At 41.5% G+C, this 23,715-nt stretch overlaps 3 protein-coding genes across 4 annotated transcripts; 2 read left to right on the top strand and 1 right to left on the bottom strand.

Annotated features, from left to right (window-relative positions):
• Positions 1-11,926: 11,926 nt before the first annotated feature.
• LOC139386073 (biogenesis of lysosome-related organelles complex 1 subunit 3-like) lies at positions 11,927-13,099 on the bottom strand. Its single transcript, XM_071131495.1, has 2 exons — positions 13,021-13,099; positions 11,927-12,654 (listed from the first exon to the last, which is right to left on the bottom strand). The coding sequence occupies exon 2, from the start codon at positions 12,639-12,641 to the stop codon at positions 12,042-12,044; it is 600 nt and encodes a 199-aa protein (XP_070987596.1). The 5' UTR covers positions 12,642-12,654; positions 13,021-13,099; the 3' UTR covers positions 11,927-12,041.
• Positions 13,100-13,309: 210 nt separating this feature from the next.
• Positions 13,310-17,977, top strand: LOC139385948 (uncharacterized). 2 transcript variants are annotated; one of them, XM_071131255.1, is made up of 4 exons: positions 13,310-13,546; positions 14,456-14,924; positions 15,033-15,299; positions 15,495-17,977. In XM_071131255.1, exons 2-4 carry the CDS (start codon positions 14,513-14,515, stop codon positions 15,941-15,943), a joined length of 1,128 nt encoding a protein of 375 aa, XP_070987356.1. In that variant the 5' UTR covers positions 13,310-13,546; positions 14,456-14,512; the 3' UTR covers positions 15,944-17,977. The 2 variants fall into 2 exon arrangements, with proteins under 2 accessions (XP_070987356.1, XP_070987358.1); XM_071131257.1 differs by having other exon boundaries at positions 13,495-13,574; positions 15,495-17,548.
• Positions 17,978-18,278: 301 nt separating this feature from the next.
• On the top strand, positions 18,279-23,441 carry LOC139385639 (trafficking protein particle complex subunit 6B, like). Its single transcript, XM_071130870.1, has 7 exons — positions 18,279-18,389; positions 18,631-18,722; positions 18,859-18,926; positions 19,068-19,185; positions 19,299-19,382; positions 19,696-19,789; positions 20,705-23,441. The coding sequence occupies exons 2-7, from the start codon at positions 18,633-18,635 to the stop codon at positions 20,734-20,736; spliced, it is 486 nt and encodes a 161-aa protein (XP_070986971.1). The 5' UTR covers positions 18,279-18,389; positions 18,631-18,632; the 3' UTR covers positions 20,737-23,441.
• The last annotated feature ends 274 nt before the right edge of the window (positions 23,442-23,715 follow it).

The raw sequence follows: 23,715 nt of genomic DNA, 5'->3' as shown, positions 1-23,715 counted from the left end.
AAAGATACCAAAATTCTGGTAGTTTACTGATAATCTTTGAATGTTTCCAGTAACATACCCTCCCTTTGCAAAATTGCAACCCTATTCATGCGCTATTACATATAAGGCAGGAGTTCCATGATATTCTGATGAATGTTTATTCAATTCCACGCTCTCACAACATGATGAATTTCAAAAGCAGCCATTTTGACTTGTCAACTAATGCCACATACTGCACATTGTCTTCTTATTAGATGTTTGCCACTGCAGCAAGCAGATGGGTATGCTGGATGACTCTATGCATGTGGCCAGGACTCTGTTTCAAAGGATTGCATCATACACTTTTTACATCAATACTTCATGGTAGATCATGCCTCACCAAACACACCGTTGAAATGGCCAACCAAGACAACGGCGGTGCTGGCCGTGGTTGTCTCTCTGGATAATGCATTACATAACACTGACTTCGATGGAAGATATGCATCATATGATGACTTTCTCCAGCAGCGCACCTAAAAAAGGGCCAATCTGGAGTTGCTGCATGCATTTCTGGACTGTTAAAAGTAATCATTTATAGCTGTTGATTCTGGAAGAAGAGCCCATCAGAATACTCCGATGTTTTTTTAAACATGGTCAAAGTAAAGTAAATGTATGCAAACTCTGTATGTCTTCGAAAAATGGTTAAAGCCGTCATTTTGAGCTCATGGATGTTCAGTCCTTATATTTCTCAAGCCCCGTCCCTCATCGGTTTACCAAAATAAGTAGCAGTGACAGCTTGGTTATTGTTTGGAATGCGGATCGGCCCTTTAATCTCAAAATCGAGCTCATCCATACCACCCTTGGGCTAACCACTTTGCTGCATAACGTGTCGTTTAAAATTATATACAGTGGATAAGAGGAGTGACTATAATGTTCAAAAATGGATTGCTTGCTGTAATCATGACTTATTTCACCATATCTTTGTCCTAAATTACCCACTTGCATTTGTCATTTTATCCTGTTAAAATAGAGACTGTAAAATAGCAGTTACTGTTTCAATGCACTGACACAAAGGCTGTGTGAAAGCAGTGGAGCTATCACCACACTTTTCCTATTAAAAACTAGTGCCTGTTTACGTAACCTCCACATTTGGATTGATTGTGTTTCTAGCTTCCCAGGGGTTCCTGCATGCTAATTGTCATGTTGAGAGGGTTACAAAATCCACCATTTCACCTAGTCATGGTTCCCTCCCCTCTACAATGTGGGCACCCATGGCAACAGTCCAAAGAGGGCAGTGACAGGTCAAGAGAGCCCTCTACAGGCAAAAAGGAGAATAAGCACACGTTTCTGAGTCAAATCAGAATCTGAAAGAGCTCCAGCCTTTATGAACAGACCCGGAATCTCAACTCTTGATAGGCTAACACTGTAGAGACATGCATTGTCAAACTGAAATGGTTGATATGGGAAAGCCATATATTTGCTTATGAGAGGCTAGGTATGTATTTGATCGTATGATTGTACATAAGTTAATTGAGCTATTTGGACATTATAAAGATTGTCTCTTCAATACACGTAGAATGTGCATATTTAATTCAAATGAACAAAAAGTGTGTTTAGGAGGTGATATAAGTAATAACATGTATACTCCATTTATAATCCATGAAAATACTTTCTTGCAGATATTTAGAGAAAACAGTGTGGGCTTATGGAGCAAGTTAATCGATTGGCAAATATATGCTAGAATAAATGTATTTGTTGCTTCAATGGTCCCTCCAGAGACATTTCCAATTGAAGTTTATATAGACCCGTGCAGATGTAGAATCACACATTATAAACAGTATTGACATTGTCACAATACAACTCCACAACCATTTGCTGAATCACATTGGGTCTGAGATCTGGTTGGTATGTGGAAAAATGTCCACCTATACTGTAAGCTATGGGTGACTCGTTTGCAATGGAATTCATAACGCACACAATAAATAAATGAAAATGCTAAACATGGCGAGAAGTCAAAAGAGCCACTAACACACCTTTAAAGATGGATGAATTTATACACATCATGCATTAGAAACCTAATTCATTTTCTTTGCATATTTATTTTCTCATTCATTGTTTAAAAAAAAATATATTTACCAGTGTGATGGCATTGGTGAGACGGCATATCTCAGAGGAATTGTGCTAGGGGCCACACTGCTCATTAGCAATCCTCCTATCTGATTCCCATGCACTTTTCTTTGCCCTGCAAAGTGCCAGTAATGGAATTTAAATGAGTTTCCCAGCTGAATTAATTTACCAGCGATGAATGCACACTTCTGAAGGCAGCCTTTGCAGCCGGAGGTTGGGAACTAGGGTTGCAAAGGGAGTGTATTTTACTGGTTTAGAAGTTTACCAGAACTTCCAGAATGTTGGTATCTTTCAAGGATTTTATGTAATCTATCAAACTATATCTAGTGGCACTTTTAGGTACTTCAGATTATCACAGGCGTCTGGTCTGTGCCCTCTAACTGACCTTATCATATGTCAAAATATATTAAATAATGAAATAAGATGATATACAGTGCCTTGCGAAAGTATTCGGCCCCCTTGAACTTTGCGACCTTTTGCCACATTTCAGGCTTCAAACATAAAGATATAAAACTGTACTTTTTTTGTGAAGAATCAACAACAAGTGGGACACAATCATGAAGTGGAATGACATTTATTGAATATTTCAAACTTTTTTAACAAATCAAAAACTGAAAAATTGGGCGTGCAAAATTATTCAGCCCCTTTACTTTCAGTGCAGCAAACTCTCTCCAGAAGTTCAGTGAGGATCTCTGAATGATCCAATGTTGACCTAAATGACTAATGATGATAAATACAATCCACCTGTGTGTAATCAAGTCTCCGTATAAATGCACCTGCACTGTGATAGTCTCAGAGGTCCGTTAAAAGCGCAGAGAGCATCATGAAGAACAAGGAACACACCAGGCAGGTCCGAGATACTGTTGTGAAGAAGTTTAAAGCCGGATTTGGATACAAAAAGATTTCCCAAGCTTTAAACATCCCAAGGAGCACTGTGCAAGCGATAATATTGAAATGGAAGGAGTATCAGACCACTGCAAATCTACCAAGACCTGGCCGTCCCTCTAAACTTTCAGCTCATACAAGGAGAAGACTGATCAGAGATGCAGCCAAGAGGCCCATGATCACTCTGAATGAACTGCAGAGATCTACAGCTGAGGTGGGAGACTCTGTCCATAGGACAACAATCAGTCGTATATTGCACAAATCTGGCCTTTATGGAAGAGTGGCAAGAAGAAAGCCATTTCTTAAAGATATCCATAAAAAGTGTTGTTTAAAGTTTGCCACAAGCCACCTGGGAGACACACCAAACATGTGGAAGAAGGTGCTCTGGTCAGATGAAACCAAAATTGAACTTTTTGGCAACAATGCAAAACGTTATGTTTGGCGTAAAAGCAACACAGCTGAACACACCATCCCCACTGTCAAACATGGTGGTGGCAGCATCATGGTTTGGGCCTGCTTTTCTTCAGCAGGGACAGGGAAGATGGTTAAAATTGATGGGAAGATGGATGGAGCCAAATACAGGACCATTCTGGAAGAAAACCTGATGGAGTCTGCAAAAGACCTGAGACTGGGACGGAGATTTGTCTTCCAACAAGACAATGATCCAAAACATAAGGCAAAATCTACAATGGAATGGTTCAAAAATAAACATATCCAGGTGTTAGAATGGCCAAGTCAAAGTCCAGACCTGAATCCAATTGAGAATCTGTGGAAAGAACTGAAAACTGCTGTTCACAAATGCTCTCCATCCAACCTCACTGAGCTCGAGCTGTTTTGCAAGGAGGAATGGGAAAAAATGTCAGTCTCTCGATGTGCAAAACTGATAGAGACATACTTGGGGTATGACTTACAGCTGTAATCGCAGCAAAAGGTGGCGCTACAAAGTATTAACTTAAGGGGGCTGAATAATTTTGCACACCCAATTTTTCAGTTTTTGATTTGTTAAAAAAGTTTGAAATATCCAATAAATGTCGTTCCACTTCATGATTGTGTCCCACTTGTTGTTGATTCTTCACAAAAAAATACAGTTTTATATCTTTATGTTTGAAGCCTGAAATGTGGCAAAAGGTAGCAAAGTTCAAGGGGGCCGAATACTTTCGCAAGGCACTGTACATAAAATAGAACGACAAACATTATCCTAAATATAAACCATCAACCTACTGAATACCATTGGTGTTTAATATGAGGATTTCAGTATGAAAAATCCTATAAATCTATACACTTATTTTACTGATGTCAATATGTATTTGTTGTCCATGTTTGCCACCAAACTGGTTGCACTTGTGAAAAAAGTAAATAGTTGGACGAGTTGCAGAGGTAACTAGAAACTACCTACTAGGAACTCATGGACAATAGGGACACAGATACACAACATTAATACTATATATATATATATATATATATATATATATATATATATATATATATATATGAATGCATGCATGCATGTTCTAAAAGTTTTTCAAGTATAAATTACCAAAGTTACAATAGATTGTCATAGATTTTCTGTTAATTATCAAAATTACTGAAGACATGACACAACATGTGAACAAGTGCATGCGGAGGAGGGCAATTATATTGGGCAGCTCAAGGAGCGATGTCAAGTTTTTAATCTCACAGATGTCACCAGAAACCCGCTTATCAAATTTGTCACAGGCAGTGGCATGCTGCATAAATGACCTATGCCTACTGTCATATGTCAAAGTTTTAGATAACGTTTTATGCAATGCATGATAAGTGTGAGCATATGTATGTGTGTATGCTAAATATACACTCAGTGACCAGTTCATTAGGTATACCCATCCAGGACAAGGTCGGACCCCTCTTTGGCTCCAGAACAGCCTGATTTCTTTAGGGCATGGAAACGTAGCTCAATTGGTATCAAGGGACCTAACATGTGCCAAGAAAACATTCCGCCAGCAACCTGTACCGTTGGTACCCGGCAGGAGTGGGCCATGGACTCACGCTGCTTACTCCAAATCCTGACTCTGCCATCAGCATGACACAACAGAAACCACAATTCATGTTTGTGGCCCGCCTGTTAGCTTGCACGATTCTTGCCATTCTCGTTCGAGCTCTCGTCAACAAGCTATTTTCGCTCCCACAGGTCTGCCGCTGACTGGATGTTTTTTGTTTGTCACGCCATTCCCGGTAAACCCTTGACACGGTCATGCATGAAAAGCCTAGGAGGCCGACCGTGTCCGAGATATTGGATCCAGTGCCATGGCACCGACGGTCATTCAACGCTCAAAGCCGCTTAGGTCACTCGTTTTGCCCATTCTAACGTTCCGTCAAACTGTCACTGAATGCCTCGATGCCCGTCCACCTGCTTTATATAGCAAGCCATGACCACATGACTCACTGTCTGTAGGAGCTAACCATTTTTGTGAATGAGGTGGTGCAACTAATAAACTGGCCACTGAGTGTACAGTACATAGGACATACGGACCTGTGTGTGTCTCTCCTCACATAGAATGTGACGGTGTTACATGGATCACACTGCACATTCTATATTTGACTCACAGTGTCCAGTGGGCCTCCATAGTGGTCTACAGACGACAGACATACTGAATTCTGTATCATGATGGAGTTGCGAGCCTGGATTGGGCTACCTGGATCGTGTTCTAGCTGTCATTGGGAAAACACACAGAAGGAGATCATATTTTCTGTAATGGGTGGGATTGGTACGGGTGAACTCTCACTCGGGAAGCCAACGTCCATTAGACCAAGAGGGAACCCCCGTGGGCCGAGCGTGACAATTGGTCTCTGGCGGGGCTATCAATCACAACATTTCCATACATGGTTGACAAGGACAGTGTGCAAATATCAAAGCTATTTGAAGCTTTGCCAGAGAGTGGATATTATAAGGAAGGATATGAGAATCAGCGAGAGGCGAGCAAAGACCAGTCGAAAATCAAGCGTTCATGAAGCACTCCTGTCCCATGTCCCAAGGCCAAGAATCGTATAGATATATGGTTAATGTTGTGAATATTAATGAATGGGGATGGAGTCATTAATTTATCTGTTATAAACTTACACATATTACAATTTCCATTGTTAGAATTAAACACAGAAACTATTGCTTTCTGGGCCATGGCCATTAGGTATGTAGTAGGACTCAAAGTCATCTGGCAAAATACACACAATTCTGACTTTAATTCACATATGATCTGATAATGTGTCAGGTATATACGTGAGGTAGGGTAAACAACACTAGTGTTATTGGTTTCTACAGAGGGCCAGTCTGTATGTTGACTTCAATGTGGTGAAACCCACACAGACACAGATAAGACTGGGTTTTACTTTCTTTTGAGGGGGAAATGTCTAATCCAATGTTAATAATTAGATATGGAGGTAATGTTCTGTTAAAACTAGCTGATACGTTACACTCCAAAGAAAAAAGTCATTAGAAAGGGCTGTCTGGTATTATTCATTAACCAAATGTTGATACTTCATTTGTACTTTTGTTCGGGTCTCTAAGGGGAAAAAAAGAACAAGCAGGTGAATGTGTGTGTGAGGTTGTGTTTTCATTTTCTTTGCAGTAGAAATCTGTCGTGATAGAACTGGTAGCTGAAATCGATGGTGAACCGGCAACACATATTTGAGGCAATTACTTTTGTGCAAACACATGCTCGAAGTTATCGATACAACCAGGTCACAATTTATGGAGCAGCCAAGTTCTGCAGCTTCCTGACATGATTGAATAGAACTTTGGGCTTACCCTTCATTGAACTGCAGTACAACATAAAACATTTATTGAAAAGCTGCCTTAATGTTTATGATTACGTTAATTCCGCTCATTATATTTTGGTAATTTACTCTGTATGACTTTGGCCAGTGTCTGAAAGTGCTGCATTTTAGCCCTTACACATTATCGTTGAATAACTAATGATGGCCATGAATTAATCTCCACCCGGCACAGCCAGAAGAGGACTGGCCACCCCTCATAGCCTGGTTCCTCTCTAGGTTTCTTCCTAGGTTTTGGCCTTTCTAGGGAGTTTTTCCTAGCCACCGTGCTTCTACACCTGCATTGCTTGCTGTTTGGGGTTTTAGGCTGGGTTTCTGTACAGCACTTTGAGATATCAGCTGATGTAAGAAGGGCTATATAAATCAATTTGATTTGAAACATCTTTCAAGCAACATCAATACATAAGCATCTACAATAGATTTTTATTGAAATTACTCAATTCTTGGAGAAAACAATTCTGCCAGCATTTGATTGACATTGTAGAATAACAACTAATCCTTACTCCCTGGTAATTGGAGATTATATCGGTTGCAGTGATTGCGAATCGAAAGTGTTCCTTCTTATACCGTATGAATGTTATAACCGGTTTTCTTCCGTCGGTATGGACAATGTATTGGAACGATAGACAAATGGACAGAGAAGATAAGTGGAAAGTTAGTACATGTATCTGACGTGTTTAGTGACACAGATAATATCATATTTTATTGGATTGCCATGTCTACCTCTACACTGGTTAATAAACAAGAAGGTTACCTTGTTGGATGATGTCTAGGCATATGGCCTGTCCAGAGCATGTATCAAGGTGCCACCTCCGGCCACTGTAAGTCTGTTCTCCCAGCGCCCCAGCCGCACTGAAACTCTACTGAAGAAGAGCAAGAGTAGGTTTCAACACTTAGGTTGACTTCACGTGACCTTGTTTTTTTTGCGTGTTTTGTTCTGACAATCTAATTATGTTACTCTTTCTACATTCGCAGTTTACATGAACACAGAAGCAGAGTGGAGGGAACAGAAGCACGAGTTGAAGCTCCCTCCTCCAGCGTGGATTAGCTACTTGGCCCTCCTCGCCATCATCTTATTCCGTCCCGTGTGGAGGGAGGGTTAGGCGGATTTTCGTGCGCTTCAGGGCCTGGCATTTGCAGGCGGTGATAAACTCTGGACTGGGTTGGTGATCCGCCTCTTCAAGGCCATCCAGGATGACTTTTGGAAACGTCCCCTGGGCCTCTATAGAGCCACCCAGCATCCCTACCCAAAGGTGGGGAGGCGAAGGTGATGAGGTCAATTGGAAAGCCATAAAGCTGCTCTGCCTCCCCGTCTGGGTTGTAGTCCTTGCCACTGTATTGTTTTGCATTGGAGAATGCATCATGCTGGAATCGATGGCCATAGCAACACTGGGGGCTTCCCGCAGTCTTCGCCCTGAGGACTATTCTGCGGACATCCAAGCACCTGCTCTACACCATGGACAGCAGTATCCAGCACTAGATGAACAGCTCGGCCGTCAGCGACCAGATGGGCTTCATGAACAAGGTGAGGAAGGAGGTGGGCGTCATGGTGGACTTCATCCACTTCATGGAGGTGTTCGAGGGGAGGAGGATCTGTGTAGTGCTGGAGATCACCCACCTGGACTGCTGCGGCCCAGACGGGGTGATCCGCACCCTGGAGGCTACGAACGTTCTGCTGGCAGGGGAGAATGTCCTGTTCGTGTCCATCCTAGCTGTGGACTGGTGATATCCAGTCGGTACAATTATTATAAAATGTTATTGTATTTTACTCCCTTTTTCTCCCAATTTCAATTACAATCTTGTCTCATCGCTGCAACTCCCCAACGGGCTCGGGAGAGGCGAAGATCGAGTCATGCATCCTCCAAAGCATGACACGCCAAACCGCACTCCTTAACACCTGCCCGCTTAACCCAGAAGCCAGCTGTGTCGATGTGTTGGAGGAAACACCGTTCAACTGACGACTGAAGTCAGCCTGCAGGAGTTGCTAGAGCGCGATGAGCCAAGTAAAGCCCCACCGGCCAAACCCTCCGCTAACCCGGACGACGTTGGGCCAATAGTGCGTCACCCTATGGGACTCCCAGTCACGGCCGGCTGTGACACAGCCTGGGATCGAACCCGGGTCTGTAGTACTGAGATGCAGTGCCATAGAACGCTGTGCCACTCGAGAGGCCGCATACGACTTTCTAAACAGGATGGTCACCCTGCCTTTCTCAGAGCCTGAGATGTTCCCTGACTCCAAATGCAGAGCTTTTAAAACCTTCGCTGACAGCCATCTAGAGTCTGACTGGTGGAAAGTTATTAAGAGAGGAAAACACAGGGCTGGGAAGTTCTCTGCATTTGAAAAAGGCAGGCTTGATGACAACCTTGTGCCGTTCACTGGAAAGGGTCCAAGCGAGACAGAGACATTAGAAAAAGGCGTCCGTTGGGAGATCTGTGCCAAGAAAGTCAAGGCGCTAACAAATCTTTATGCTGTTAGAATTATTAAGCTAGTATATCATGGAGGTCAGTATACAGTTTCATCCATAGATCATTATTATGGAATTTACATAACTCATTTAGCTAAGTCCATTAGTGTATCAAATGAATTTTGAATCAGACAGATCAGTCAAAACAGAACCCAATGCACCCGTAAAATAATTGTTTCCCCTCAGTCTGCTGCTATTGTGTACTTGTTAACATGCAAAAATGGCAAGTCAGTGACCTTGAAATGTTCTGTTTCAGGAGCAAGCGTGGCATTCATAGCAGCAGACTGCATACGGTACAGTCCCTTGCGAGCAATCACAAATGGTGTAACTTCCCACACGCCATAACCTTTTCCATTAACCCCCGGTGCCCATTAGAATGACGACCAACCATGTCCAATGGCACCATTCAAAATACACTCACCTGCCAGTTTATTAGGTACATCGTTCCTACAGACAGTGAGTCATGTGGCCGTGGCTTGCTATATAAAGCAGGCTGACAGGCATTCAGATACTGTTAGAAAGGCCTAAACAGCTTTAAGCGTGGTATGATCATCGATGCCAAGCGCCCCGGACCCAGTATCTCAGAAACGGACCCCCTACTGGGCTTTTTACACACGACAATGTCTAGGGGTTACCGATAATGGAGCGACTGTGGCAGTCCTGTGGGCGAAACAACTCGTTGAAGAGAGAGGTCGAAGGAGAATGGCAAGAATCGTGCAAGATAACTGGCGGGCCACAAACAAACAAATAACGGCGAAGTATAACAGTGGGTTGCAGAACGAAATCTCGGAACGCACAACTCGCCGTTCCTTGTCACGGAGGGGCTATTGCAGCAGATGACCACACCGGTTTCCACTCCTATCAGCTGAAAACAAGAAGCTGCTCAAGTGGGCACGTGATCACCAACACTGGGCAATTGAGGAGTGGAAAAACACTGGAACATGACAGCGAGTTCAGAATACTTGAGTGGCCTGCGCAGTGACTTCAACCCAATAGAGCTGGATGGGCTGTTTGCAGAATGAATGTACCGCCATCCAATCTGCAGCAACTGCGTGATGCCATCACGTCAGCATGGACCAACATCCCGGTGGAACATTTCAGCTAAAAACAAGAAGTAACTCCAGTGGGGACGCGATCACCAACACTGGACAATTGAGGAGTGGAAAAACATTGCCTGGACCAACAAATCCCAGGTTCTGTTACGTCATGCTGATGGCAGTCAAGGTTTTGGTATTAGCAGCATTAGCATGAGTCCATGACCCCATCCTGCCTGGTGTCAACGCTACAGGCTGGTGGCGTAATGGTGTGGGAAATGTTTTTATGGCACAAATTTGGTCCCTTGATACCAACTGAGCAACATTTCCATTGCCCGAAAATGTCTGTCTGTTCTTGAGGCAAAGCGGGGTCCGACCCGGTACTAGATTGGTGTACCTAATAAACTGGCCAGTGAGTGTATATGTCACACAATGTCATGTCTGCATTGTTCTCTGGATGGAAAAGTTAATCTTGCCAATAAAATACCAACAGCTGCTGACAGGGAGTCAACTTGATGGAGCATCTCTAGTTGATTGGAGCAGCAGTGAGATCTAGCTAGCTACATTTGCTCTGACTACCCAGCTAACTAGCGATTACCATTAGTGGCAAACACGATTTAGCTTAACTTGCTAAGAAAACACTAACTAGCTGTTTGCAGATGTAAAAAACACAAACTAATATTGTAATTATAGAATGCATGTGGATTTATATTAAGATCAAAGTGGAAACAACATCATTGTCATCAACATTGTTCATGTGCTGCATTGACCATACAGACTGAACGAAAGTGTTGCGTGGTCAAGCAAAAATAAATGCTCTCCTTGAGTGACAGGAGGTGGGACTAGGTCTGTGTGGAAAGCGGCGTGGAAAGAGAGAGAGCGGAGGGATGGCTCAAGTAGCGGAGTAAACTATAAAAATGGACGTTACACACAGCATATCACATTTAACAAACCAAACATTAAAAATACCGTTATAGAAGGTAAAGTAAAAACCCAAACCGGTATATAGTAAAATACGGTATACCGCCCAGCCCTAGTGAGATCAGACATGCCCTTCAGATGACCTTGGGAGAATGGATCACTTTCAGTTCGCACTTCCTGGGTGCTATGCCAAATGCTCAGTCTCACCCGACATGTCAGTGACTGCAAAAATAATGGTTAATCAAACCCCCCCGGAATCCCATTGGATAAAAAAATTATCTTCAATTTTGTAACACTTTTTTATCTTTGGAAGGATTGCACTGTATCTTAAATTGTATTAACCGTTTCTTCAAATGTTCTCTAAAGTAGAGGCCTAGTTGCGGTTCAATGACTGAAATGTGAATACAGCAACGCACAATGATAACAACCTAGAATTCAATGTTGTCATCGTTTTGTTAGCAAATGGGGATTCTGTAGTTTCTTCAACTCTAGGCCTACGCAAAAAATGACCACAGCGGTCGCATCCCTTGCAGTGCCTTGCTGACACCACAAGAGTGGGCTGTGCACTAGGCCTACACAAGGTTTGGTGCATTGGAAAATACAGAGATTGACTAGACATCTCATGTGCTTGTGAACAGCTAAATACTTGAACGTATGATCGAGAGCAATAAGCAATCCTTTATGGCCAACTACAATGAATAAGCTATCTGAATAACATGGAGCAGTAATAGTATAATGGCATGCATAATTTATTCACCTAATGCAAGTGCCTTTTACAAATAACAATACTCCCAAGTCCATTGTTTAGCCTACATAATACATATGAAACAATGAATGTGGCACATCACTGTCCGAGAATAGGGGTAGTGGGAGAGGAGGGGATGGTAATATCGGGGAGTAGATAACAGCTGGTGATAATGTCTATTTCCTCTGAGACGGACTTGAGGTCGTCCAGAATGAGTCGGATGCTGTGGGAGGCGTTGATGATGCCGTTCTGGGAGCTGTTTAGGTGGGTTGTGGCCATGCGTATCTCCTTTGTGGCATTACCATACACCTGTTTGATGGTCTGGGGCACATCCGTGCACAGACGTGCATTGCTCTCCTGTAATCTCAGCTGGAGTAAAGTGTTGTAGTAGAGCCCACTGTGTTCAGGCCTAGACACAACCAACTCCTCTACCGCGGACGGAATGTCAGGGTTATCTCTGATCACAAGCAGTGGAGTTAAGTCCTTGCGTAATATTTGTGGGTTTTCAGAGCTTGCAGGAATTACACATTTACGTACTCTCTCAACCTCCCCCTCGCTGTCAGTCTCAGATGCTTCCCCTGGTACCTTTTGCCCTCCGGCTGTTGAATGTGGAGAGAGGGAGGTGATGTATACCTCATCATCTGAGTCGGTCTCTGACGCCTCGCCTTGCACCACTATCTGGTATTTGTCACTTGCCATTACACCACACCACCTAAATACACAAGATAATTGTGAAGGCCTACAGTAGAAAATATAATATTTTATGGAGAGGCACAGTTTAATGAAACAGTGAAGCGTGTTCTGGTGGTATGCATTGTTTAATGGAACTGTTGCAGAATCAGATGATGCCTGGGTGCCCATCGGAATGTGCCTCCTTCCCAAATTTGGTCACTAGCCCAAATATTTTTTTTGTGCGAGATGATAACCATCGATGGGCGCCCCCCGTTTAATCATGTTATGAAATGTAAGTATTTGGCTTGTTATGTTAATCAATCTACGTTAAATCAATTCACCAATGCCAATATAGATAGCTAGCCTGCTATTATTCGAAAAATGTATGTAAAACAAATGATCATACCTCTGGTCCTGCAAAAAAAAGAATCACATGAGCACCCGGAAGTCGGTCAAAACACTCTCTCACTAGGGTTGATCCAAACTAAGTACTGCACATATTCGCTAATCAGTACACCTAGATGTCTGTTAAATCCGACTAAATTGAACATTGAGATGATGTGTAGATCTGAGTATCTGCGCAGATCCTCACAAAGTCTAACCCTCGTGAGTATGCAGTACGATTCTTGACCAATCAGAGTAGACACTGAACGACATGTGACATTTGGAACGTCAACCATATGCAGTCATTGGCCGTGTTCGAGAACATCAAAATCGTAATGTATCATGGGTAAATGGTGAATGACTGATTGATCTACAAATTACAATGAGTCGTTATTTATGACGGACGGTGATTTGTAGATCAATCAGTCGGCAGTCTCCTCCACTGTCGGCTGCAATGTCGAACAAGACTATTGATGTCAACAAACCCCATATGATCGTGCGACGCAAGCAAGCTTCCTAGACGCAGCGTAAAATATTTTGTGATGAAGGTATGAAGTGCCATCTGTAGTATTTACAGTAAGCGCTATTTTATGGTTATTAAATTAAAATAATATTTTGTGCATGAAAAAAAGACATCGCCGCAGTGTTCTGTAAGAAATTACATTCTTCATCGTCAGCATTCGCCGTCACGGTCACTGCAACACAGCTACGGTCACTTTCAGCAGCCAGTACAAGCTCGTTAGTTAGGTTGTCAGTGGTCAGACTGTTGATGACTAGTTATGAGTGTCTGACTGTATGGTGTGTGATGTAACGTTAGTTGTCTGTAATTTCCATTATCAGTTTTATTTTAAGTACTTCCCTGTACCAAAAGGGAACGGCTATTGCATATGTATTTTTTTTGTCGCTGTAGAAAGCGTTATGTTCTTGTATGTGTGCATAAATTCATATCGCACACAAACTAACGTTACTCAGCTCATCATGTCTCATCTGAGTGGAATTTACGTGGGAAAGTCGTGATTTGCTGTTGGGTGAACTTCAAAGGGACTGGAGAAGAAACTGTCACTGTACTCTTGTGTGAATGTCGTAATGAACATCTCTGGATTGGTTTATTTCACAATCTATTCCTGTCATTTATATCCAGTATCTATTTTGGATGCTGTTGTGACTCATATTCTCCCATAATGAGGTTTCATATACCATAGATTTTTTTTTTTTAACCCACCATTGTTCCTGTGTTGAATACAAGCTTATTATAATGCAACTTGAATGCTGCTCTTTGATGCATATTGCTACAGCATTTTATTTCAGTAGAAAGTCTAACATTTATTTCAGGCCATTTCATTATAATCATTCGGGCTATCCCTCAGTCTACCTCTAACGTAGAGAAATTATCTTAGCCTACATTATCGTGTGGTACTTCAACCTTTTTCCATGTGTTCTTGTTTACTCCCATCCAGGAGGAGCCCAGGGGCTGCTACCAGAGCAGGTACACCCAGTGAGGGTCGGGAGAGACCATGGACCTGAGTGAGAGGAGGCCCAACAAGTGGTGGACAGAGTCGGACACCTTCGCCATGCTGGCCCTCATCGAGCAGCTGGACCTGGTGCATGAGCTGGATAAGAAGCGCCAGCGAAACGACTCGCACTTCCGCCGCCTGCGCTACAGCCTGGCCAAGCGGGACATCCACTTCACTGTCAACCAGATACGCAACCGCTGGAAGAGCCTCAAGCACAAGTACCGCAAGATCAAGATGGCAGGATACCGTAGCGCCGCTGCACGCCTGTCCACCATCGAGTCGTTCCGTTACTTTCGTATGCTGGACCGCATGCTGGCCAGGAGGGCCCGGGTGGGGGCCCCAGTGCAAGGCATTGCAGATGGACACAATATGGTGGTGTTGACCCCTTCAGACCTGGAGGATCATACTGATGGTACTACTTTCTGGCTTTAGGATTATTATACATTTATTATTTTACATTAAATAATTGTAAAGAAGTGTATGCTTTGTGTTGGCCTGCTCTGCTCACCCTTCTTCTCAGGTGATGTTGCTCAGCCCGAATCTACGGCCCCTTGGCAGGACAGCCTGGCTCCAGCTCTAGAGGGAGAAGCAGACGAGACCAATGCCATCCCAATAGAGGACAACGCCAGCACTCCGGGCTGGGCCTTGAAGTCAGACGAGATAATCACTTTGGGTCTGTCTGGAGAGTATCTTTACCCAGTGAAGAGAGAGCCACATTCAGTACCCTCTTTACATGATGGTGAGGGAGCTAGGGACCCCACTGGCTGCAGTCCACAAGAACAAGCTGGTGAGTGCTTTTATAACTGAGTGGCTACATGACCATCTATATTTTATGTAATTAATGTGTTCTTTTTAACTAATATGTAATTCATCTGTTGGAATTTTACTTTGTACTTATCAATTGTTTAAAGCTTTGGATAATAAATATTACAGCGATAACCTAAAACAAATACAAGTTGTCCTGCTGTTCATTTCTCCGCAGGCACTTGTGAGGACACCAGCACCCTGATCCTCCAGCAGCTCACCATCCTGAACCATCAGCTAGGGGAACAACTCGCTGAGCAAAGGGCCTTCCATTGCAGCATGCTGGGTATGATGGACCGACAGATAGAGGTCCTGGAGCAGCTCTCCAACTTCTCCACAGGCCGCCAGGTCAAGGCCGAACCCGATGACAGTAACACTCCTATCAGCCAGCAGGTCCACAACTCCCTGGTGCGCATCTTGAGAGGAGTGGAACAGGTCCAAACCCAAGGACACCAGCAATGCTCATGCAAGGCCTACCCCTCACAGCCTACATCTCCCTCCTGGACAGTCTCTCTGTTAGAGGTCCAGAATGAATCACCCTCCAGGGATGAGAACTCAACTAGTGACACATCCAACCCTCAGCCCTCAGACCATGGGCGTCCTGAACCTCAAGGACCATCCCCCTAGGAGCAGCTTCCCACTTCCCCACAGAAGGGGGTTTTGCTTAACGGACTCTCAAACAAGTTCCAGCACAACTGAGTGCTCTTGAAGCTTCATCCTGACAGAGGAGAGCATACACTCTTAGGAAAAAATGGTTTCAAAGGGGTTCTTCAGTTGTCCCCATAGGAGAACCCTTTTAGGATCCAGGTAGAATCGTTTTTGGTTTCAGGTAAAACACGTTTTTTCCATGTAGAACCCTCTGAAAAGGGTTCTACATGGAACCTAAAAATGGTTCTACCTGAAACCAAAAAAAGGTTATTCAAAGGGTTATTCTATGGGGACAGCCGGAGAATTGTTTCAGGTTCTGGATATAAACTTTTTTTCTAAGAGTGTTGAATAAAAATATATGGGTGCTTACATTTATGAGGGACTTGTCATTTTGAGAATGTATTGTAAAAAAATTTTAAAAAGTGTTTGTTTTTTATTCCAACTTCTCTTCTTCAGTTTAATTTTGTCATCTCCAAATGTTTTAATGTATGTTTTAATGTGAATAGTCTGATGTTTTAATCAGATATATTTTAAAGTCTACAATCTAGAGAATTTTGACAAACCTTAGCGCAGATGTTTATTTACTCTAGTCAAGAAGAGAGATTCCAATTCGCCAGCAATCATCCACTGAAACTTGCTTCCCCAAATGATGTTTAAATGTATGTTTTCTTAACTCATACACATTTATGTGGAAGCTGGTCAAGCAAAGGCTTTATCCAAATATCTCCTCTTTTCTAAATGTTCCTTTTCCTAAACATATATTGGATATTTTGGTGACTTCATTTCTATATTGAAGACTTGTTTTAAACAGGGACTTTGTAGAACTCCATTTGCACAGCTGTTTGCATAGTCATGGATACACATGGCTGCTTTAATTTAGGTCAGTGAATGGGTTTTACTTCGCTTTAGCTTTGCTGAAGCTGAGAGGTACTGTAGTGTGTAAGTGCAATATGGTAATGAAGTCTACATTTGAAATCTCACAAGAGAGTCATCCCACATCATCCATCACTTAATTTGTGTCTTGGAATTGTATTACTACATCTTGGCAGTACTGCAATTTGGCATGTTTTGCTTGTAATTTGTTACCTGTCTTAAGCAAGAATTTTGCTAGGACTGTTTGGGAGTGGGGAGGGGAAAACTGAAAATTAGCTGTTATTGGCAGAGAGGTTTGGAATTTGTGCTGCGTTCAGTACATTTTTACGTTCTGGAACATTCAATTGAATGAAAATGATGCTGTACTGAACGACTAGTCAAAAACGGGGAGGGGTTGGGGAACACTGTCAACATGGCCAATTTCAGGCAGTCTTTTCAAACAGCTCTTACATAAAAAAGCATTATCATGATTTTCACAATTTCACAGTATTATTCCAACCTCATAGTGTGAAAATATATATAAGACACCGGAAAATCACGTTTTTGACCTCACTGCGACTTTTCTCTCAAAGTTATTTTAATACATGACTTTCAGCTTCAATCAGAACTTGTATCAAGTCCATTGATATTGAGTTATTTAGTGTAATGTATTTGATGCACCTTGACATTAAACCTAATCCAAATGAGAACAATAAAAAGAAGCATACTTGTGGTGATAGTCTTATTTATGGACTGAAACGTGCCTGGAAATGTCATTGATACTATTGTATTTTTAAAAGTGAAGAATTAAATATTCACTGTAATGGAAGGACTGGTTTATTTTATGAATTGCAAATCTAATCAGTAGCTTTAGCCATTGTGGAATTAGACATGAATGTTGCAATGTACATTGTAGGCCTACTTCAAAAGGAAAATATGATGTACATTTATTTCAAATGCAAGCTTTTTTTGCGGATCAATTATTTGAGCTCCCTTTTTCAGCATCAGACACTCCAAGATCTCCAAACTTGTTTTATAGTATACTCTAATAACTCGAAGCAATGCCAGATCCCGGAATACCAATATACCTTTATCATAACATTGAAGCTGTAACAAAAAGTAGCCTAAAATGAGAAAATATTCAATAAAACATGAATTGTGTTTCTTTTTACGTTTGATGTGTTCCCAGACTGAAAATGTGCATCACCTCACCTATTGCGAACATATCTCTGTCCTCATATAACCTGTCAAATTAAAAGGACATGTATTGAAATTATGTGATGGTCTTAATAAAATATGAATAAGGGAATTTCACATAAACTGGGAAGGGTGTGAGCTGCATGAAGAAACAAACTATTTGCATTGTTGTCCTAGCTGGCGACCCTATTAACCAATTCATAGTGTCTGAAAATGTTTAGCATTTTCTCCTGTAATCAGTTATCCAGCTATTTGTCCTTCGGCACGACTAAGCAAAGTTGTGCCTCCTTCGCAGGTTCCGTAGTCAGGAAGTAACGCTTTGTTTACATCGTGAGCAATTTAGCGGAAAGTAACTCAAACCAGAGCTGTAAAATAGGTAATCTGTTGGATTTACATGCGTTAGTAATATGTGATCATATTTATCGAACGTAGATAGCAAATTATATTTTAATTCAGAAGAAAGCATTGCCCGCAGTTTCAAGCACTAGCTAACGTTAGCTAGCTAGATGTTCTCCACCAGTGTACCAGGATCATTTAGCTTGCATGTTTTAAACGTTTGTCAGTCAGGTAGAGAACGTTGCCTAGCTTTTCGTATTAAGATTTTTATTTTATTTCAGACATGGCCGACGACGTACTCTTTGAGTTCCTCCACATGGAGATGGTGTCCCATATTTACAAAGACCAAGCCTCGAGAGGGGAGATGGACAAGGTAGGTTAAGCTCGTAAAGTCATTAGACAGCCACCTGACATACCCACTCAACATTGTTTGAAAGCTTAGTCATCATCAAAAGGTGTGTTTGTATATTGTTGTCACATCTAGCTATTTGGGTTTTTTTTCTACACAGGATAGGGCAACTTGTGTGTCCACTCTGGAAGGCATGGGCTTCAGAGTAGGACAGGGACTTATAGAAAGGTAGGACAACAGTTTTCACTATTGCATATGCCCTGTATTTCAGTTTGACCTAAGTTCCACCTTTGAGTACTTTAGTATCACTTTACCTGATTGAAATGGCAATATATGTAGGCTAACCTTGTGTGTTTCCTGACCCTCCAGGTTCACAAAAGATTCGCCCAGCTTCAAAGATGACTTGGATGTCATGAAATTCATCTGTAAAGACTTCTGGATAAATGTCTTCAGAAAGCAAATTGACAACCTTAGGACAAACCACCAGGTGTGCCCATAAAAATAAAAGCACTTTAGATGAGGAATTCAGCTGCTGATATACTTTCCTACCTATGGCCTTCCTCCCAAATATTCATGGTGTGTTGTCTTGTTTCTACACAGGGTACTTATGTTTTGCAAGACAACAAGTTTGCGCTCTTGACACAGTTTTCTAACGGGAAGCAGTACCTCGAGGAAGCTCCAAAAGTAAGACATCCAATCGTTTTTAAAAAGTAGACCCAGTCGTTTCTCATTTTACAACAGTGGTCTTAAATCTTGGTTCTGGGGACCCAAGCTGGGAACACACTTGTTCCAGCCCGGCACTAACACCAGGTTAAACTTGATAAGTTAAAGTATGCATGGTAGTACTTGGATGGAAAAAATGCTTGCCACACCCTATTTGGCCCAAGGTTTAACATTATTCTAGAATATTCAGCCAAATAGATTGAAATATAGGCCTTGGGTGATTTAACTCGATTGTAAATGTTCAGCCGTAACTGTCTGGTATGTTTTGCAACAGTATCTGGCATACTCCTGTGGATTGGTGAGAGGAGCTTTGTCTAACTTGGGGATGGATTGTGTGGTGACAGCTGAGGTCTCCCTAATGCCCTCATGTGAGTCTCTTTTATCATCATCATCATCATTTATCATATACCATCATACTACACCAAACATTACCGATACTACAGAGATGTTTCAAGTCAGAGAGTGTTCAGTGACAGGTACTTCCTGTAAAGGTTGTTAAGCAGTCCAGGGCAGGACTTTGGCTAGCTGAGTGACAAACACATCCCTTGTTAGTAGGTTTTTATCTCACTTCAAAAACATTATCTAGCTTCGAGACGACTTCTTAAAGAGCTCAATGTGTCTTTATTACGTAGCCGTGAAAGTAATACAATTACACAATTTCACATGTCAAAAACAACTTTATTTCAAAGGAGTGCTGTACTGAGCATGCGCAGCTCGGCAACTTCAGACGATCAGGTGTTTCTACGTAGTTAGCTTGGCGGACATGACATGCTAAGCTAGCGTTTAGAAAGCGCCGTTAGAGGCACCTCTTTCTATATGGGCCCTCTTTGGATACCGACACTGGTGAGTTCTGAGCAGAATATTTATCAGCTTGGTGCAGAACCTGAAGCACTTCCGTGATTCCTTTTCCATTATTAAAGGTGCTACATGTAATCTTTTTGTGGCCATCAAATCTCTTGTCAAATTGACTGAGGCTGAGTGATTTGTGTAAGTACCACGCGCTAACGGATTGTTATCGATTAGCTTGCCGCTCAGGCCCAGTCAACAAGAGCTGGTCAGTCTTTCGTTGACCAATAAGAAGGCTGCACGATTCAAATGCAATTTTGTGTGGGCCCAATAATTCCTCTATTACTGTAGATACTGTATCTTAAAGACATTTTCTGAAATTACAATGACAAAATATTACATGTAGCTTCTTTAATGACAAGGTACATAATATGTCCATACTTTGTAAGACGTTTGTCTTTTTAAGTAATATTACCACCTTTTGTGTTCCCACACAGGTAAATTCCAGGTCGTGATTCAGAAGATTTGAATAGGACCCACCTCTTTAAAATGTTATGTTCATCTGTGACAATAAAATAATGTGAATGTCAACCCTAAGGTCCTTAAATGTCATTACATTGAAGGTGGTTTACTACATATTATTTTTGTATTACATTATTTTTTCTTTAGAAAGCAATAATAAATTGTAAAGAATTACACACTTATTTGAGTTTTATAAACATACTTAAAAAAAGCTTAATGTAGTCACCAGATATCGATTCCTCTATTTAATTGTCTTTAACAGATTTATTTTGTATCCTAACATCAGTTTCATGTCTTTGTATATTAACTAGAATTCGTCTTCAGTGTGACACTTGTGAAGGTATTGCAGTTAGTCTGTTGTAGGTATCATCTCTGTTGTTGAGGGAAATCAAATACGAATTGCATTTTTATTCTCAAATGATTTTCATACTTATCCCATGTCATTTCCTTGGCTCTTTGTTGACTGCATTTGCTAAAGAAACAACAAATAGTTGTTGACAAAATAACTTTTTTATGCCACTAGAGGGTAGTCTCTGCAATATACTCTTCTCGACAGCATGCCTGTGAATGGAATTGGAGTGCATTATCATTTGAAAAGAGAGCCCAGTTGAACATTATAGTAGTGATATCCAGCTCTCCAGTTGTCTCTTTCAAACTTTGTGAATCATGTTATTATCTTGAGATATGATCTTTCTGCTTTACCCTGCATCAAGAGAAATACATTTAAGACCTGGATTGAAAATGTTGTTTGTACAAAATAATACTTTAAAGGGGCGATCTGCAGTTACTACATCCATTTTTGGACTTATAAATTCATGATATGCACCTTTTTTGATTATTTTTAGAAAATAACTTATAAATGCGTCATGAGCTTAGTTCACCTGTCTTACCCCTTCAGAACCCAAAATACAAGTTTGTTTTACTCCAATGTTTGTAAATAAAGTACATTTAAAGAAACACTATATAGCCTCAACATGGTTAACACTATAAGTTGGGATGGTCATTGCTCTGTCTAGGACTTTCAGAGTGGTTACATTTCTCCAACCCATCCCTCAGCTTTTTCCCAGAAACAGGGCTGGAAGTACACTGTTTATTATTACAACTGCAGATTGCCGCTTTAAAACACTATTTGAAACATATTTGATCAAGTTTGGTAATACTTACTGAAACAGGAAGTTACCTCCATCTCTTACTGTTTTATGGATTGAAATGCATCATCTGCATCTGCATCGTCTAAATCTGCATCATCATTCTGTTTACGATCATCAGTGGCTCAGGCTCTAGAAAGGCTATGTGTTCAGCTTTCAGCATTTCAAAGGGAAAGCCAAAACCTCTGTGTTTTGTATGAAATTGTGCTTCAAACCAACTGGACAGGATTGATCTATTTGGCACAACATTTTGTAATGGTCAACTGCATATTGTTTTGAAGATCATGAGTATAAATACAGAGCAGCAGAATTAGGCTAGGTTAGATAAATGCTCTTCCTAGTTTTTACTTGTCCCGGGACATTTAAGAGGAAGGAGGATGTATGTAGGCTATGTGACTGGATTGTGTCCCAGATATTCATTCCCTTGTGATATTTGCTTCATTCATTTCGACATCAAGCAGACTTTTTTTTTAACGTTACAAATCTATTTGTATTCAACATGGAAACCTCTCCCTACCTCTGATGATAGGTTTTATACCCTTTTCAAAGACCGTGTCCTCTTCCTGATTTTGACATATCAGTCAAGTCAGGTTTATTAGTGCTCCCCTAAAACAAGCTTTTATTAGACTGCCACGTCCTGTTATTTAATTAACTGTAATATTTTGAGTTTGGCTTTGGTTCAGGTTACCTAGAAAAGTCCTGCCTTGCCCTTTTAAGGAAAGGCATTCTTAGGATAAAAGGATTTATGTCAGTACCTCCAAAACCAAGCCTTGTATTGCCCCCCTCAACATAGCCAAAAGGTCGATCATTCCTTCACATTTACACGTCTTAAATCGCAATATCCAAGCACAAAGTCACCGGCGCCATCCCTTCGGTTAAAGGCCTTTTTTCCCTTGAAAAGAAACAAATACAGAATGCTTTAGCTTTAAACTAAGGTACACAAAGGAGAACGTAGGGCATGACTACCTGGGGTGAGCCATTCACAGGCTCTCTTTGTGGAGAACTTTTACTTTGCCACAGGGAGAAGTAAATAAATGCTCTGAGCCAGAACTCCAGCTGTCTCACTTCTCCTTTCTAAAGCCATAAAAAAAAAGAGGCTGGAGTGAGGTGGTGTCTGCTCCGTCACTCTAAAACAGAGAATTAACTATGGCCAACTTCAAACGCCCCGTCTGGTCTGAATGTATGTTCACGTAAACATCCTCCACAGTTCCACCTCTTAATTCTCCTCTCCTCCCCCCCATTTCTTTCTTTTAGGTCTGATGCAGTTCTCTGTTTTATTTTGGGGGTTTTCGCAAACATAACCATCTGTGCTGGAGAGATTTCTTCCCTCAAATGTTATTTTTTCCCCCTGTGTCGTGTACCATTTCTGTTAAATTTCTACCATATAGAGTTGGTTGTAGTGAATGTATTTCTGTAATTCCAGGAAACCGGTTCAAAGACCTATGCAATTTTTACTACCATGGTTGTTGTGCTATAAAAGTACCTGTGCTTTAATAGCTGTATGGTCTTTAAATGTGTTTTTTTTTTTTTCAAATAAAGATAATTGTTTGATCTCTTCAATATATTCATCGTGTCCTCTGTGAAAGAAGTGGCACAGTGTCTTGTGATATAGAAGTTCAACATACAGAAAGCTGATTTTTAACCACTGGGAGGCTGGCAGTGGGTCAGATGTAACACACAGTGACCCTCTTGTTGTCCACGTTGCGTGGTAATGTTTGCAGAATTTACTTTTGTCATGTTTGCATCACTGACATGTTCAGCAGCACCAAGCTCTTCTTTTCTGACCGCGAAAGGGAGTCCTGGGAGAATTGAAATGAAGAAGGGAAGAGTGTATGAAT

The sequence above is a fragment of the Oncorhynchus clarkii genome, chromosome 27, assembly GCF_045791955.1.
Source record: "Oncorhynchus clarkii lewisi isolate Uvic-CL-2024 chromosome 27, UVic_Ocla_1.0, whole genome shotgun sequence".
Classification (NCBI taxonomy): Eukaryota; Metazoa; Chordata; class Actinopteri; order Salmoniformes; family Salmonidae; genus Oncorhynchus; species Oncorhynchus clarkii.
The sequence above is the reverse complement of the archived record's forward strand: the minus strand, read 5'-3'. Positions and strand labels throughout refer to the sequence as shown.

Bases quoted from the DNA above. Each gene is read 5' to 3' on its own strand.
- LOC139386073 (XM_071131495.1), bottom strand. From the start codon at position 12,641: ATGGCAAGTGACAAATACCAGATAGTGGTGCAAGGCGAGGCGTCAGAG.
- LOC139385948 (XM_071131255.1), top strand. From the start codon at position 14,513: ATGGACCTGAGTGAGAGGAGGCCCAACAAGTGGTGGACAGAGTCGGAC. The intron at 14,925-15,032 runs GTACTACTTTCT...CCTTCTTCTCAG, and splicing joins CCTGGAGGATCATACTGATG to GTGATGTTGCTCAGCCCGAA. The intron at 15,300-15,494 runs GTGAGTGCTTTT...ATTTCTCCGCAG, and splicing joins CAGTCCACAAGAACAAGCTG to GCACTTGTGAGGACACCAGC.
- LOC139385639 (XM_071130870.1), top strand. From the start codon at position 18,633: ATGGCCGACGACGTACTCTTTGAGTTCCTCCACATGGAGATGGTGTCC. The intron at 18,927-19,067 runs GTAGGACAACAG...CTGACCCTCCAG, and splicing joins GGACAGGGACTTATAGAAAG to GTTCACAAAAGATTCGCCCA. The intron at 19,383-19,695 runs GTAAGACATCCA...GTTTTGCAACAG, and splicing joins ACCTCGAGGAAGCTCCAAAA to TATCTGGCATACTCCTGTGG.